Source organism: Phascolarctos cinereus, unplaced genomic scaffold (genome assembly GCF_003287225.1).
Source record: "Phascolarctos cinereus isolate Bilbo 61053 unplaced genomic scaffold, phaCin_HiC Scaffold_2;HRSCAF=192, whole genome shotgun sequence".
Lineage (NCBI taxonomy): Eukaryota > Metazoa > Chordata > Mammalia > Diprotodontia > Phascolarctidae > Phascolarctos > Phascolarctos cinereus.
Window position 1 is genome coordinate 380618510 of NW_027555625.1, and position 14670 is coordinate 380633179.

The following is a 14670-nucleotide window of genomic DNA, read 5'->3' on the forward strand; positions in this document are numbered from 1 at the left end:
AGCACATTCCAGGCAGGGAAAATAGCTACACTTGATAATTAATTTACTTCCATGGCTTCTAGTTCTATATATCAGTGTCATTAAACTAGAAATCCCAACCAATGTCTGAGACCCTGTCACTAACCCTTTAGATTCAGTCAGAACCTATCACAACAAAAACCAAATTTTTTAAAAAATTTTTTTAAAAAAAGAGAATCCTTCTATTTTCAGCCAAATGCTCACCAGGTTCAATTCTTGTGAAATAAGCAACGTAATGGCTAGGCTGGAGTGTTGGACTTGGAGTCAGGAAGGCAGATTTCCTTATCTGTAAAATGGAAGTAATATAGCACCTGCTTCACAGGGTTGTCATGAGACTCACGAGAACTAATGAATGTAAAGTCCCTGAAAAGCACTTTAAAATACAATATAAATATGAGCTATATTATTATTGATATGAATTTCTTCTCATTCCCCTTAGAGAAGTATAGGGTCTTTAGGGCTTCTTCAATTTCCCAATAGGATGGGAATATCTATGTACATCACAGAGGAATCAAATAAGATTTTTTTCAACTAATAAATATTCCCATCCTATTAATAATAAAATTATAAAAGCTGATATCTACAAATTGCTGTCACACATATTATACTATCTGACTTTTACAAGAACCCTTGTAAGATAGTTGTTGTTGTTTTTTTAAGTATTAGTATCCCAATTTTATAGAGGAGAAAAGTTAGACTTGGAAAGCTTGTTACCACTTGCCCATAGCCCTACAGCTTGTAAGTGTCAAAAGTTGGAATCAAATTCAAGTCTTCATGACCATAGATTTCATTATCTCCTACCACCCAACCTCACCACCCTTCTTCATATCACAGTCCTTGTAGGAGAGCCTCAAAAGCTTTTACTCAACATCAATGTCTTCAAAAGTCTTGGAAGGAAGGTAGAAACTCAGAATTAGCCCCAGTTTTTAAGAGGAAGAAAGCAAGGCTAGAAATCAAAAGAAGTTAACAGTAACTCTTTGAGCATAGTCAGAGCTAACAAGTCTTCTGCCTTGGGGCCATTCTGCACAGCCTTAAAGGGTAAAGTGGTTTATTTAGGGTGCTTGTAGAATGCTGTTCTCTTCAAAGTTCCACCAAAGTAATACTAGTTGCCTTAAGGAGAATAATTTAGTCTTCAAATCCATCAGGGACTATTTATGGCCTAAATGAAATTACCCCTCCTTCCTCCCTTTTTTCCCATTATATTCCCATTTTTTTTCATTCATCAGTTCATTCAGAAGCCATTTATAAAGTGCCTACTTTGAGCAAAGCACCATCCTAGATGCCTGCAGAAATATATTTGCCCTCATCGGCTGAGGATCCCAGAACTAAGTCTTCAACTATCCTGGTGGAGAGAAGGCCAGACTCTAGGTTTATACATACTAATTAAGATTTACTGCAAGATAAATGGTGATACTTTTTTATTGGGAATCCAGCCAACTGCCTGGGATAGAGCTCAATCCAGATTATAATAAAGGCTTCACAGACATCATACCTGCACACAAAACCGCCATTAGCTGACCTTGTTCCGCAATTGTCTACACTGGTTCTCTTAGATAGAGACTCAGAATTCATTTTCTCTAGTCTTTTTATCTTTTCTTCTCTCATATAACTTTTTCATTCTCCTTGATTCCTGGTACCTACCTATCTCTTGTCTGTAACATTTAGTAGGTAAAAGATGTTCACGTCCTTATTTCACATGGCATGTAATCTCAGAAACTCCAAATGATCCCTGATACCCACTCTATTTCCGACGAAGCCATTTTCTGAAGGGAAATCTTGCCATATTGATTAAGTTAATGCAGAAACTACTCTTGGACTACCTTTTCTTAGCTATTCCCAGCTGTGGCAGAGACCAACATGAGTTCCTTCTTCCTTATGGATGTTGAGTTGTTTCAGTCATGTCTGACTCTGTGACCCCACTTTGGGGTTTTCTTGGCAAAGATATAGGAGTGGTTTGCCATTTCCTTCTCCAGATCATTTACAGATGAAGAAACTGAGGCAAACAGGGTTAAGTGACTTGACCAGGATCACACTGTAATTAAGTGTCTGAAGCTGGATTTGAACTCATGAAGACTCATGAAGATGAGGCTTCCTGATTTCAAACCCAGTGCTTCATTCACTGTGCCACCTAGCTGCCTTTCTTCTCTTATGAGAGGGGACCTAATTACCTCTAAGGTTCTTGTAGTTTCTACTTTGTTTAAATATTCTTCAAATGCCAAAGTCCAAGAAACTGAGTCATTAGGCAAGCACTTTTCATTCAGCATTAGAAACACTTTGACAAGCCCATCTTAATGTTATTCACCCCAGGTTCATTGGCACATTTCTGACCAGCACTCTTGAAAGGGCTTGGGAAAACCACTGGGGACTAGGAGGATACTAATGAGAACCTACTAGTGATTTTCAATGCACTCTGGTCATTACATTTAGGAGCAAAACATTTCCCAGCTCCAGAAAGGTCATTTACAATAGCATCAGGCAGCTTCTTCCCACCTCCCATTCCCGAGCACAGAGGGGATCAAAAATTCATCTGTATGCATTTGAAATGCTGTACTGATCTGACATTTGCATACAAATATCAAAATAACCTATGGAGCAACGACAAATCCCTTCCTTCCTGTAATCCTACTGCCTCCTTTTAGGTAAGCCTTTCCAGAGCCAGCATAGCAAAAGCTGCTTCATGGACTTCCTTGGTGTTATCCATTTCTCTTTCTTCTTCATCTAAGGTCCCACACTCCTAAATGGCAGCTCTTAGGGGTGAGGGTGGGGTAAACTGCCTCAGTTGTACTTTTTATGTCTTCAGTGTACATTTAACACTTCACTGAATCATGGGATTTTAGAGCTGGAAGAAGTCATTTAGTCTAACACTTACCACTCTTTCACATTAGGGGCAGGTAGATGGTGTGGTGGATAGAGCACCGGCCCTGGATTCAGGAGGAGCTGAGTTCAAATCCAGCCCCAGACACATAATACTTACTAGCTATGTGACCCTGGGCAAGTCACTTAACCCCATTGTCAACACCCCCCCCAAAAAAAATACCCTTTCACATAGCTCCTCTCTTTGGAGCTTTACTTGGGGATGGGGGGAGGAAGTCACTTCAAAATTATCCCCAAAGGGAATTCAAGCACAGATGAAAACATGGATTATACACAATGAATGACAACAATAAGAATGAAGCACAAAATAGTAAATGGATGGATAAATAAGTAATAGAGGAGGGTTGATATAAAGAACAGAGAGCCGGCTTCAGAGACAGAAGACCTGGATTCACAACCCACCTCAGACACATACTGGCATGACTATGAACAAGTCATTTAATCTCTCACTGCCCCAGGCAAGGAGCAGCTAGGTGGCACAGTGGATAGAGCGCCAAGCCTGGAGTCAGGAAGACACCTCTTCTTGAGTTCAAATCCAGCCTCAAACACTTACTAGCTGTGTGACCCTGGGCATGTCACTTCACCCTGTTTGCCTCAGTTTCCTCATCTGTAAAATGAGCTGGAGAAGGAAATGGCAAACCACTCCAGTATCTCTGCCAAGAAAATCCCAAAGTGGGGTCACAGAGGAGTCAGACATGATTGAAACTACTGAAAAACAACAACAAAAGCCCCAGGCAATTCCCTAAAAGTATAAAGTGTTGAGCAGGTCCTGCTCTGCTTTGGTGGAGAGAGTCTCCACACCAAAGAGATCAAAGAAACCATAAGTCCAGTCCAAAAAAAGAAAGAAGAAGGGGGGAAAAGACTGTAAATTGTTCTCTCTCCTGGAATATGGGCTAGTGAAGCAGGCAAAGGTACTGGGAATTCTTAGGGAAGGGAAGAAAGGGATTCATTAGAAATATACTAGTGCTCAAACAAAGCTAAAAAAAGGACATCAAGATAGGAAATGCCTTTAATAAGTACACACGTTGGGAATTCATTTCACCAGCCTAGGAAAAAAAAACATAACCAAAAAGAAAAAAAAACACCTTAGGTAAAACTGGCTCCTAGCATTTTCCCAGCTCTCCACAGAATGAACTTGCCTGCAGCTACCACTTAGGATGCAAATTGAGCTTAGAGTCCTTCACACTAACTACCCAGCAAAAGCCTTTTGGCTTTAAATAGAATACTGCAGTGTGGAATGATCAGAGCTGAGGGCAGAGCTTCCTAGGAGCTCGAAGCTAGCAGGGACCTTAGAGATCATCCGGGCTAGAGGTAACAGCAAATGAGAATTGCTAAAAATTGTCAGAGACCTGAACAGCTGGGAAGGAAAGGAAACGGTGAAGGAACCCAAAGAGGAGCACAAAGAAATGGAAGGCCTCAGAATTAGAGCCAACAGATCTACCCATTTGGTACGATAGAATTAAATAAGTAAACAGAGAGAAAGGGTGATGTGATTTTTGAGTGATCCCTAAATGTGTTCAGGCAGTAATCTAAAGGGGAGTGATTATCCCCCTTTCCATTGGCTGTTAAATAAAAAATCTACTATGATGGGCCAATGGAAAAAATGATATAGAGTATTCCATTCCAAGGTCATTATGGTTTTTTCCTAATATCTGAATTTCATTTTATCTGTCATCCCTTTTTCTCTTATTCTCACTGCAAGGTAGGATCAGTTATTAAGCCAATGTGGATCCAATTCAACACATATTTATCAAGCACTATGTGGGGTAATACATCTGTCCTAGAGTCGGGAGGACCCAAGTTCAAATCCAGCCTCAGACACTTACTAGTTGTGTGACCCTGGGCAAGTCACTCAACCCTGTCTCCTCATCTGTAAAATGAGCTGGAGAAGGAAATGGCAAATCCCACTAGTATCTTTGCCAAGAAAATCCCAAACAGGGTCATGGAAAGCTGGACATAACGGAAACAACTCACCAACGACACACACGTGCAAAGCACTAGCAGGGTTTCAAAGATCAAAAACAAAACAAACGCTGTCCTCAGGATTTTACATTTTTCCATCAAGGCAATGCAACACTTCCAGAGGCAGGCAAGTAAAAGAAAATTGGAGGAAGGAGAGCATAGTAAGATCCAGAAGATCAGGCAAGGTGGAACCTGACTTGAGCTTTGAAAGAAGCTAAGGATTCTCTGCTTTAGAGATGAGGAGGGAGTGCATTCCAGGCATGGAGCACTGCCTGTGCAAATACCAGGAGGCAAGATGGTATGCCAGGTTTGGGAACAACAACAAGGTCAGCCTGCCTGGAACATGGTATGAAATGGGGCTGGGGGTGGGGTATGCGAAGTAAGCATGGAGAGATTATGGCAAGGGAGGAGTTTGCATTTCATCCTAGAGACGATGGGGAGAAGGGCCAGCTTCTTGAGCTTAGACAGGGCCAGACCTGTGCCAAAAGAAGTTGTGTGGAAATGGAAGAAATTAGAAGCAGGGAAACCAAAAAGGCATTTGCAGTAGTCCAGGTAAGTGGTATGGAGAGCCTGACAGTTTACTCTTAGGGCTGTAGCTGTGGCAGTCAAGCGGGAGAGAAGCTGTGGAGACAAAAGGCGGTAACTGATGGGGAGGGGAGAAGAGGAAACAAGAATTTAAGAATGACTCTGAGGTTGCAAACCTGGGTGAGACAGAAAAGAGTGTAGGGGAAGGAGGTGAGCAGGAAAGGGAGGACAGCATGGCCGAATGGACTGAGAATAGGCCTCAGAATCAAGAAAACCTGGGCACAGTTTCGGACTCTGATACTATCCTCTCATCTGGAGTTACCCACCTAATGAAATCACAGGTGTGTACACTCAAACACACTCTCACTCTCTCTCTCTCTCTCTCTCTCTCTCTCTCTCTCTCTCTCTCTCTCTCTCTCTCTCTCTCACACACACACACACACACACACACACACACAAGCACGCACAGAATTTAAAATTTTTTTAAAAATACTATTGAAAATACCATTGCAATTCTTTGCTACAAAGTTACTTTATTTTATTATATTTTATTTTATTTTTGAGGCAGTTGGGGTTAAGTGACTTGCCCAGGGTCACACAGCTAGTAAGTGTCAAGTGTCTGGTCTGAGACTAGTTTTGAACTCAGGTCCTCCCGAATCCAGAGCCAGTGCTCTTATCCACTGCGCCACCTAGCTGCCCAGTTACTCTATTTATTGAAGAAAAAAAAAAGGATGTAAGCAATTTCTCCCCTCCTCCTGTGGCTGCTATAGGAACCTGGAGCTGCAGCTTCAGGGTCTAAAATGTTGCAATAAAAGAAAATCATGAGGGCATATCAATGTTGTAAGATTGGGAAACAACAAGAAAAGCCATTTTTTTTTGATCATTCAACAAATATTTAGTGCACATCAACGCTGTGCAAAGTGTTCTAAACCTCATCCCATCTAGAAAAGTTTCTACTACTACCTTACTCATTATTAGAGGCTGCCTCTTGCAGGGTGAGTGATGAGGAGCAGAATAAAAGGAAGTGCTATTTTATATGTTTGTTGCTTTGTAATCATAAATCTCAATGAGTCTCTTAGTAAACTTTCAGGCATAAGGATACTTTCTTACTCTAGAACACACCCAAACAGTGCAAAACAAACTCAACCTAAAGCCAAATTAGTGACAAAAGCCCTGTGGTTGGGAGATAAGAATCTGCCACCCAGTGAAATAAAGAAACCCCATAGTACTTTCTATGGGAAGAAGCCTCAAAAATATTAGTTTACCCTTTGGGCACAATGTTTGTTTTCTGCTTTAGGTTCCTAGAGGAAAGAGGTCACATGATCTTAATATCTGTAATAACAATTTTTGTAATATCTTACACTTACAGATCCTCAGAAGAGCCCTAGCATTATTAGCTCCCATTTTACAGATTTGAGAAAACTAAGTCAGAGAGTTCAAGTGACTCTTACAGCCATCTTGAACCCAATCCTTCTAGCTCTTTCTGTTACACCAGGCCTGTCAACATGTAAAAGATTTTCTAATAAAAAAAAAAAGGAAAAACACTGAGCCTACTGACAGCTTAAAATTTGTATTGATGTTTTCAGAATGAACTTCTCTTCTTTCCCTCCCCCACTCCATTTCATCTTACTCGGATCTTTTAAAAAAATCTTTTTTCTACCCTCTTAACAGGAGCCTCTAAACTTTTTCATAGAATAGTTCTCTCTCTCTCTCTCTCTCTCTCTCTCTCTCTCTCTCTCTCTCTCTCTCTCTCTCTCTCTCTCTCTCTCTCTCACCCTCCCTCTCTAATGTCCAACTCTTCATTTTACTGATGATGAGAACAAGAAGAAAAAAAGGCCCCAGAGAGTAAGAGGCTTACTTAAGATCACGTGGCTAGTGAGTGACAAAGCTGGTACAAGAACCCAGGTCTCCTGACTCCAAGTCCAATATTCTTTCCACCTTACCAAGGATCAGACCTGGGTCTACTGAGTCCCAGTCCAATCAGTGCCCTACAGTGCTGAGTGCTTGAAGCATGCAGCAGTGAGAAAAGGGAAGATGATAGGTGGCTTCTGCTCCCTAGTGATCTATATTCAGCATCCATAGGTTTTAGGGCATAGGAATGGAAATGAAAAACAGCAATGGAAAAGTTTTGGATTTAGGAAAACCTCCACACACCAAAGAATACTGAAAATCCACCTGCTGGCTCTGCCTGCCTGCTTAAGGATTTAGGTTAATCCAAGAACAAGCTGAGTGAGGAAGCAAAGACAATTTCTCCTCCTGGCAAAGGCCCGGCTGCTGAGCACACTTCCTTCCTGCTGGCTGTTGATTCAGCAGAAACTGCTGCTGCAGAATTCATAACCATAATTTTTAAGGCCAGCTGATTGTCTTCCTTGCCCCACGTGTTAGATTAGGACTCACCACCTACATCTATGTCCCCCATGCCCCAACCATTCCACAGCCCTTGTTTGCCAAGGGCCTTTGCTTGAATGATTGCCAATCCAGGTATCCGTCCATCTGAGAGATAAATGGGCAGGAAATGAAATCCTGCCCTCCACAGAACCGCTAAGACATGCAACATCATTCTGCTGCCTTTCAGGGCTTCTCACCCACCCACTCCACCTCAATTCCACCTCCAAAGCCTGGTCACCTTAAGTGGAGCAGCAACTTGATTCTCTGGAGTCATTTTCTAGCTAGGAAATGACCCCCGAGATCTGGCCCCCTCTTCAGGCCTTTAACTCAGACGCACTCCTGGTCCACCTGCTGCTCCAAACCGGAGCTCCTCAGGCAGGCCCTGGATGGCTAAAGCGGCACCAAGATCTCTGACATAGCAGGGGAGCCTGCAGGCGGAGACCACAGTTCCCCACACTGCCTTCTCCAACCCAACCCTGAGCTGCCGGGCAATGAGCTCTCCTCCCACGACGCTCAATACCCTCCTGTACCACCAACTCTGCTTTCCAGAACGCTTGCACCTCGCGAGTTCCTCTGGCTGAGGCCCCACAGGGTTAAATGCGGCGGGAAGCATTACCTTCGGTTGCATAGCTGTGATCTCGCAGGAAACTGTTGTTGATTTTGCGGGTATCAATGTCTTCCTCCATTGACAGCAGGGTTACTTGTGTGGAAACTAAAAGCCAGCAGACAAGTATCCATGATCTCTCCCCGCCGCCAGCCTCAGAGGAGAGGGGGACAGGGTCTAAGCAGGGAGCACAGCATAGTCCTTCCCTGAGAGCAGGAGGAGGAGAAGGAAGAGAAGCCGAGGAGAGAAGAAATCGAGATGTCACCTCCTACGCCCGCGATTTTCAACGCTGCTTTGGCTAGTACCAGCACCGCTTCCTAGGAATTCAATTGCCAGAGATGCTGCTGCAGCCACTGCTGCCCTGGTGCAAGAAGGATGCGTTGAGCCCGGCAGGGTCTGGTCCAGCCCAGGGAGGAGATGCTCAGAGTAGGCAGGATCTTCCGCACTGGGGAGATAGATGCCCAACAGGTTCCCCCCTTGCTGGCAGCCACTCCAAAGACACTACACTCCCCCCCCTTCGGAAAGCGTCCAGCGACAAAATGGTGTCTTTCTGGATCGGGACTCCCTCCGGTGGGGAGGTGGACTGGGAGGACGGAAGCTCGTCCCAACACGCCACTCCACGCCACGCCACGCCACGCAGAAAGAGGGTCTAGGTCTCTGCTGCTGGTGGGTGGTTCTGACTGGGCGGTGATAGAGAAACCGGCTGGGGGCTGGGAGAGGGGCTGGCCGCTGCGCCGGGCTGGAGTGCGGGCGGGTGCACACACTCACACCCACACGCGTGCGCTCACAGCCGCTACTGCTGCTGCTGCTGCTGCCGCCGCCGCCGCCACCTCCTCTGCTTTCTGCTGTAGCAGCTACCGACTCCCCGGTTGCTGCAGGAGGCGGCTGCCGGGGCGCTGTACTGTAGGCTGGTGCATTAAGAGCCCAGCTCCTCCCCTACAGCTTGCCTCTGTCCAACCGCGTCAGCAGCCCCGGCAACTCTTCCCGCAGTGGCGATGGCAGCTCCTTCCTGCTGCAGTGGAGCTGAGCGAGGCAACTCGCGGTCCCCTACACTGCCAACACCTGGCAAAGCCACAGCGCCCGGCTCACCAGGTTACCCAGAGCAGCAGTGGCCTTTGCCAACCCTATTCTCTCCCAAACAGTTCCTTCCAGGTCTAGGATACCGAGGGTCTTGATCTGATGTGGGAATAAGGGAACACACCCCAAAACCCCTATATCACAGGATATAGGGCTCCCTCCTCCAGGGACTTGGGACTTTGGAGGGTGAGATTAAGAGAAGCGATAAAGGGAAGAGACTGTGCTTTAGGTCAGTGGGAAGCCTACATACTGGTTCCCCTTTGCAGCCTGTTTCTGGGGCACCTTGGGTGCAGCTGAGGCTTATTTCCCTAAATTTGTCTGGGGTGGGGGGTGGGGCAAGAGACTAGAGAGTGGTAGACCACTGAGTAAAGGATAGCCTGGGAGCTATGGTCAGGGCTTGGAGAGGATTAGCAAGTGTGGCACCTCCCTTCCTATCAGAGGCAAAGGATATACAAATCCAAAGGAATCCCACTCCCCGAGTGCAGAAAGGCACAGTCTCTCCGTGTCTTTCCGGGCAAATGGAAAAACTGTATAGTGAACTGTGAATCTGATGAGAAAACGTCAGTACGTCCAGTCCCTGGAATTTTCTCTAACCTGGAAAATTGCTTCAGCTTTTTTACTTGCTTGGCCTTTATACACACAACCTTCCAAGAATCATTTGAATTTCCTCTAGGCAGGGAACGCCCTTTGAAGTGTACGGAAGTTGTACACCCAGTGAGATGCATTGCAATCCAGTGGGGATTCTGAGCGGCTCAATTAAAAAGACAGCCTGCTATTCCTGATGTCTTTCTTAGACCCTTCAGAATGCCTTCTTTGATTGGGAAGAAAACATTTATGGCATTTTTTCCCATTTTCCTTTTGCAAACCAACCATGCATTTGAAACACACTGTGATAATTACCTCCATCATATAGTTCTGCCCAGATATGAGGAATAAATATCATCTGAAAACAACGTGGGGGGAAAACAGTTTCACTTGTTTCTTTCTGTTTCAGGTATTCATTTTAGTGGGTGTCACCACAGGGAGAGACATCAGCAAATGTCTTGCTCAGTTAAGCTCCACAAGTTTAGCTAAATGAGCCCAGGGAGACCTGTCAGTTAATTATACACATCCAATGCATCAGCTAACACAATTTAGAAAGTATTTGAAGTTCGAAAAAATGGGGAAAACAAGTTCTAAACCGACGTTGGGAATTGCCACTAGATTTAATGAAGAATAAATGTTCCTAACAGATGGAAACTTATGCATTTTGATTCCCCAGGAAAAAAAAATGCACATAGCCTCAAGCTGAATCTAGCAAGCTATGTGAAAAACCCAGTGTCTTCTTTGGAAGAAGAGTTTGGAAACGCGCCCTCAAATGACTTAGGAAGGGAAAGATCAGCTTCCCTGTGATTTTGTTTTATCTTCATGTGATGGAAAACTCCAGATGCCTGGAATGCTACTTAAAAATACATTTATGAAATGTCTGGTTGTTTTCTTTGTTTGTTTTACTAGGCCTGTGATTTCATCCATGTGGGGTGTTCCTGGTAAGGGACTTCCTTTATCAATACAGAGCTATGCCTTCTCTTTAACTTGTTCTTGTTCAGCTATGTCAACTTTTCATGACCTCGTTTGGAGTTTTCTTGGCAAAAAAAAAACAATCCAAAAAACCAATGGAGTGGTTTGCCATTTCCTTCTCCAAATCATTTTATATATGAAGAAACTGAGGCAAACAAGGTTAAATGACTTGCCCAGGATCACACAACTAGTAAAGTGTCTGAGGCCAGATTCCAATTCCAGGGCTAGCTCTTTATCCAAAGATATGTTGGATACAGGAGTGACTTAGGCCAGTTCAGATATTAAGGCTGTCTTGGCAGCAGTCTACTGGGAAAGCACTGGATTTAGAATGAGAAGACCTGAGTGCCTTTTCTCAGATTTTTGTTAATTGTGTGAACCCATAGAAGTCACTTAACCTCACACACATATTCAACAAGTCAGAAAGCAAGGAGAGTAGCTACAACATAGATAGGAGAATAGAAGTAAAGAGTCATAGAATTTCTCTGGAGACACAATAATAATAAATTGTAATTTAAAAGAAATGGTCCAAAAAAAAAAAGAAAAGAAATGGTCATACATAAACACACAAAGTATGGGTAATATGCAAGATGGTCCTTACCCAAGTAGGTAAAATTGACCTCATAGGAAGCACTGAGATTTGATAGGGTGAGACAGATGACCAGACAAAGACTCTGCAAGTTTATACCTAACTGAGAAGGAAAAGCTAAGGGTTAGTAGCATTGTGGATTTAGAAAATGTGCAGCCTTCCCTCACTCAAATCAAAGTCAACTGGAAGTCATGTCATCACCTCCCCGATATCATGGCCGCCTTTGAGAATGAAGGACAAACTGCACAATAGTTATGGGGGGGGGGGGAATATCCAGAAACTAAAGGGAGGATACATATTGAGAAAGCATTTTGGTGAAGATAAAAAGAAGAAGGAAAAAATACTATCTCTGAAATATATTACAAACCACTTGTAGACAGGAAGAGGAAATAGATGAACTGTTTGTGAAATAGATCATGAGTCGGGAATAATGTCATATAATGATGGAGGTTTCAATTATTTAGATATCTGCTGGATCTCTGTCAGAAGGAGAGCAGCTAATAATTTTGTAACTTGTCTTAATTGGTAATTTTGCCCCTTAAAAGGTGAAGGAACCAGTTTGGAGAATGAATGAAAGAACATTTATTAAGCCCTTACTGCTTACTACGTGCCAAACACTGGAATAATCCTCGAGGATATTAAAAACAAACAAACAACAAAAACAGAGTTCCTGCCTGTCACAGTTTTACATTCTAATATTGAATTCGGGTGGGTAATGGATAGGGATAAAGAGGTACCTTTCCTGGCAAAGGTGCATCCAAAAGATGGCCTGGGAGTAGGGACAGAAATGGCTATTTCAGATCTGATTCTTATTCATACAGAGGAGCTAGTTTGTAGAAGTGTTCCAAGGGGAGAAGAGACCCAGAATCTGTGTTAGGAGGAAATTTGATCCATAGTTTGACATTCATCTTTTATTTGGGCACAGTAGATTTCAATGTCCAGAAAAGGGCTAGGTAGGATCCCATAGATTAAAATTCTACAAGGAAAATCAGCCCAAGAATGGGAAGCTCTTAAGGATGAAGTTTTCAAGACAAGAAAAGAAATAATTCTTAATGAGGAAAAGGGGAGAGTTGTCTAAAGAGACCAATGTAGCTACATACATATACACACATAAAACAATATTATATACATATATATGTATATACACATGAACATACACATGTATGTGTGTACACATATATATTAAGATGGAAACAAAAATAGGTTCCTTTCTCATGCATGCCATAATCAAGAATGCATTTGATACTTCTATATCTGGACTTGCATCCAGAAAGACTTGGATTGGAAACTTACTTAGACACCTATGTGCTTTGTGATACTGAGAAAACCACTTAATCTTTCTATGTCTCCTTTACCTCAACTGTGACATGAAAATAGTAAGAAACTCCTATCTGAAAGAGTCGTTATGAGGATGAAATGAGTATATGAAGTACTTTGCAAACCTTAAAGTGCTGTATAAATGCCAACTATTTAGTAGTATTATTAGATTATTCTCATTAAAATTTTGCGGAGATGAAAAAATAGACATGCTGGTTGATAGCTGTTAACATGGTATGGTAATTTTCACAGTAATAGCATTTAAGATATTCTCTAAAGTGTTTGCTATCCTCCTTTCTTTCCGATATTTTATGAATATTTCCCTTAACACCACAAAAATTTGTCATCTCCAGCACAAATCTCTCCTGTGTATACTTGGTTCAGCCCCAGTGCTCTTCCTGTCTTATAGAGCTTCCTAAATAAAATCCATAATCACTTAAATGAGATTGGTCTTATCCACACAGGGAAAAAAAGCCAGCTGGATAAAGTCTTCCAGTTTCAAGACAATGATATGCAGTTGAATGGACAACTAGAGCTGGTTTATCACTATAGCTATCTTGGGTCTAGAACTGAATGGGAGAAAAAGAACAGGCTGGATTACATTTGCAAAATGGCACAATGCTTATAATGATCCCAAGTTTCTCTCTGCAACAAACATCTAGCTTTTAAATACCAGTTTTCTCCTCGTGGTGCTATCTAGCAGCAAGTTAGTCTAAAGAGATTAAGAGGTGAGAGTCTGAAGAATTGAAGCTGTGGATCACACAAACAGCAATGGAGAGAGGCATGGTGAGTAGAAATAGTCTGCTAGCCATGACCAGTGAAGATTTGCACACCAGAAGAAGTATTAAAGATTAACAAAGAGATTTGTAACCAGACAAGGAGATGGGTCAGTAGTGTAATGAGAATGAAGAATAACATCTTTTGTGGTCCTTTGTTATCCATATAATGTCAAGAGTTGTAGGAGAAAGCCGTTAGCCCAGTGTTAGATTCCTTGTGGAGAATTTCTAGGAGGTCGTGGGACTAGAGTCACAGAGGATGAGAAGGTATAGCCCGCCTGTGACCTGCACAATTGTGGGGTTGTGCCCACATTGGTGAGATAATGGATCCATGAAAGAATTAAGCAGTTGTATGCTGGCAAATGTCTGACAATTGACTTTCCAAAAGAATAAAAGTAGACACAACCCTTTTAAGTTTGATCAGCATTATTAACATTTTCTCCATCACTTTCTAAAGTCCAGACAATCAATAAAACAATAAATCAATCGCTGATTTGTACCATTTGTCAGTTTCCAAGGTCTGAACATTCATGATGAAAATGTAACAATCAATCTGGCTCCAGCACACCCCCTGGAATTAAGGTAAGAGAGTTGAAACCCAAGATAAGCAGGGAGATAGTAAATGAGATAAAACTTGAACTTTAGGGGTTCTACTCCCCAGGTTACTGAAAGGTCAACTCAAAGTGATTGCTGAGCCTCTGGCAGTGATCTCAGAATGATTGTGGAAAATGGGAGAGATTCCAGAGTACTGGAAAAGAAAAAAGAACTATCCCCAAAAAGAGGAGAAAGAATTTTTGACTAAATTCCAATAGGATTGACTTCAATTCCTGGCAAAAATTTAGAAGTGGTTATTAGAGATTAATGAACAGCTGAAAAAGGGTTATCACAAAGAGTCAGTACAATTTCATTCAGATTAGGTCACAGCAGAATAACCCCATTTTCATTATTGACAGTGTTTCTAGACTGGTAGATGCAAAGAAAACCAT

At 42.7% G+C, this 14670-nt stretch overlaps 1 protein-coding gene across 3 annotated transcripts in view; it reads right to left on the reverse strand.

Annotated features, from left to right (window-relative positions):
- Positions 1-14670, reverse strand: part of PPP2R2B (protein phosphatase 2 regulatory subunit Bbeta) — a 459915-nt gene that overhangs the window by 280257 nt on the left and 164988 nt on the right. The window contains exon 1 of one of the 3 annotated variants that reach the window (XM_020964280.2): positions 8384-8552. The exons of 1 other annotated variant lie outside the window; for it this stretch is intronic. In XM_020964280.2, the coding sequence (XP_020819939.1) occupies positions 8384-8453 (70 nt within the window). In that variant the 5' untranslated portion in view covers positions 8454-8552. Of the gene's footprint in view, positions 1-8383; positions 8553-14670 lie in introns of those variants that run through there. One more of the 3 variants, XM_078150511.1, reaches the window with a different exon arrangement.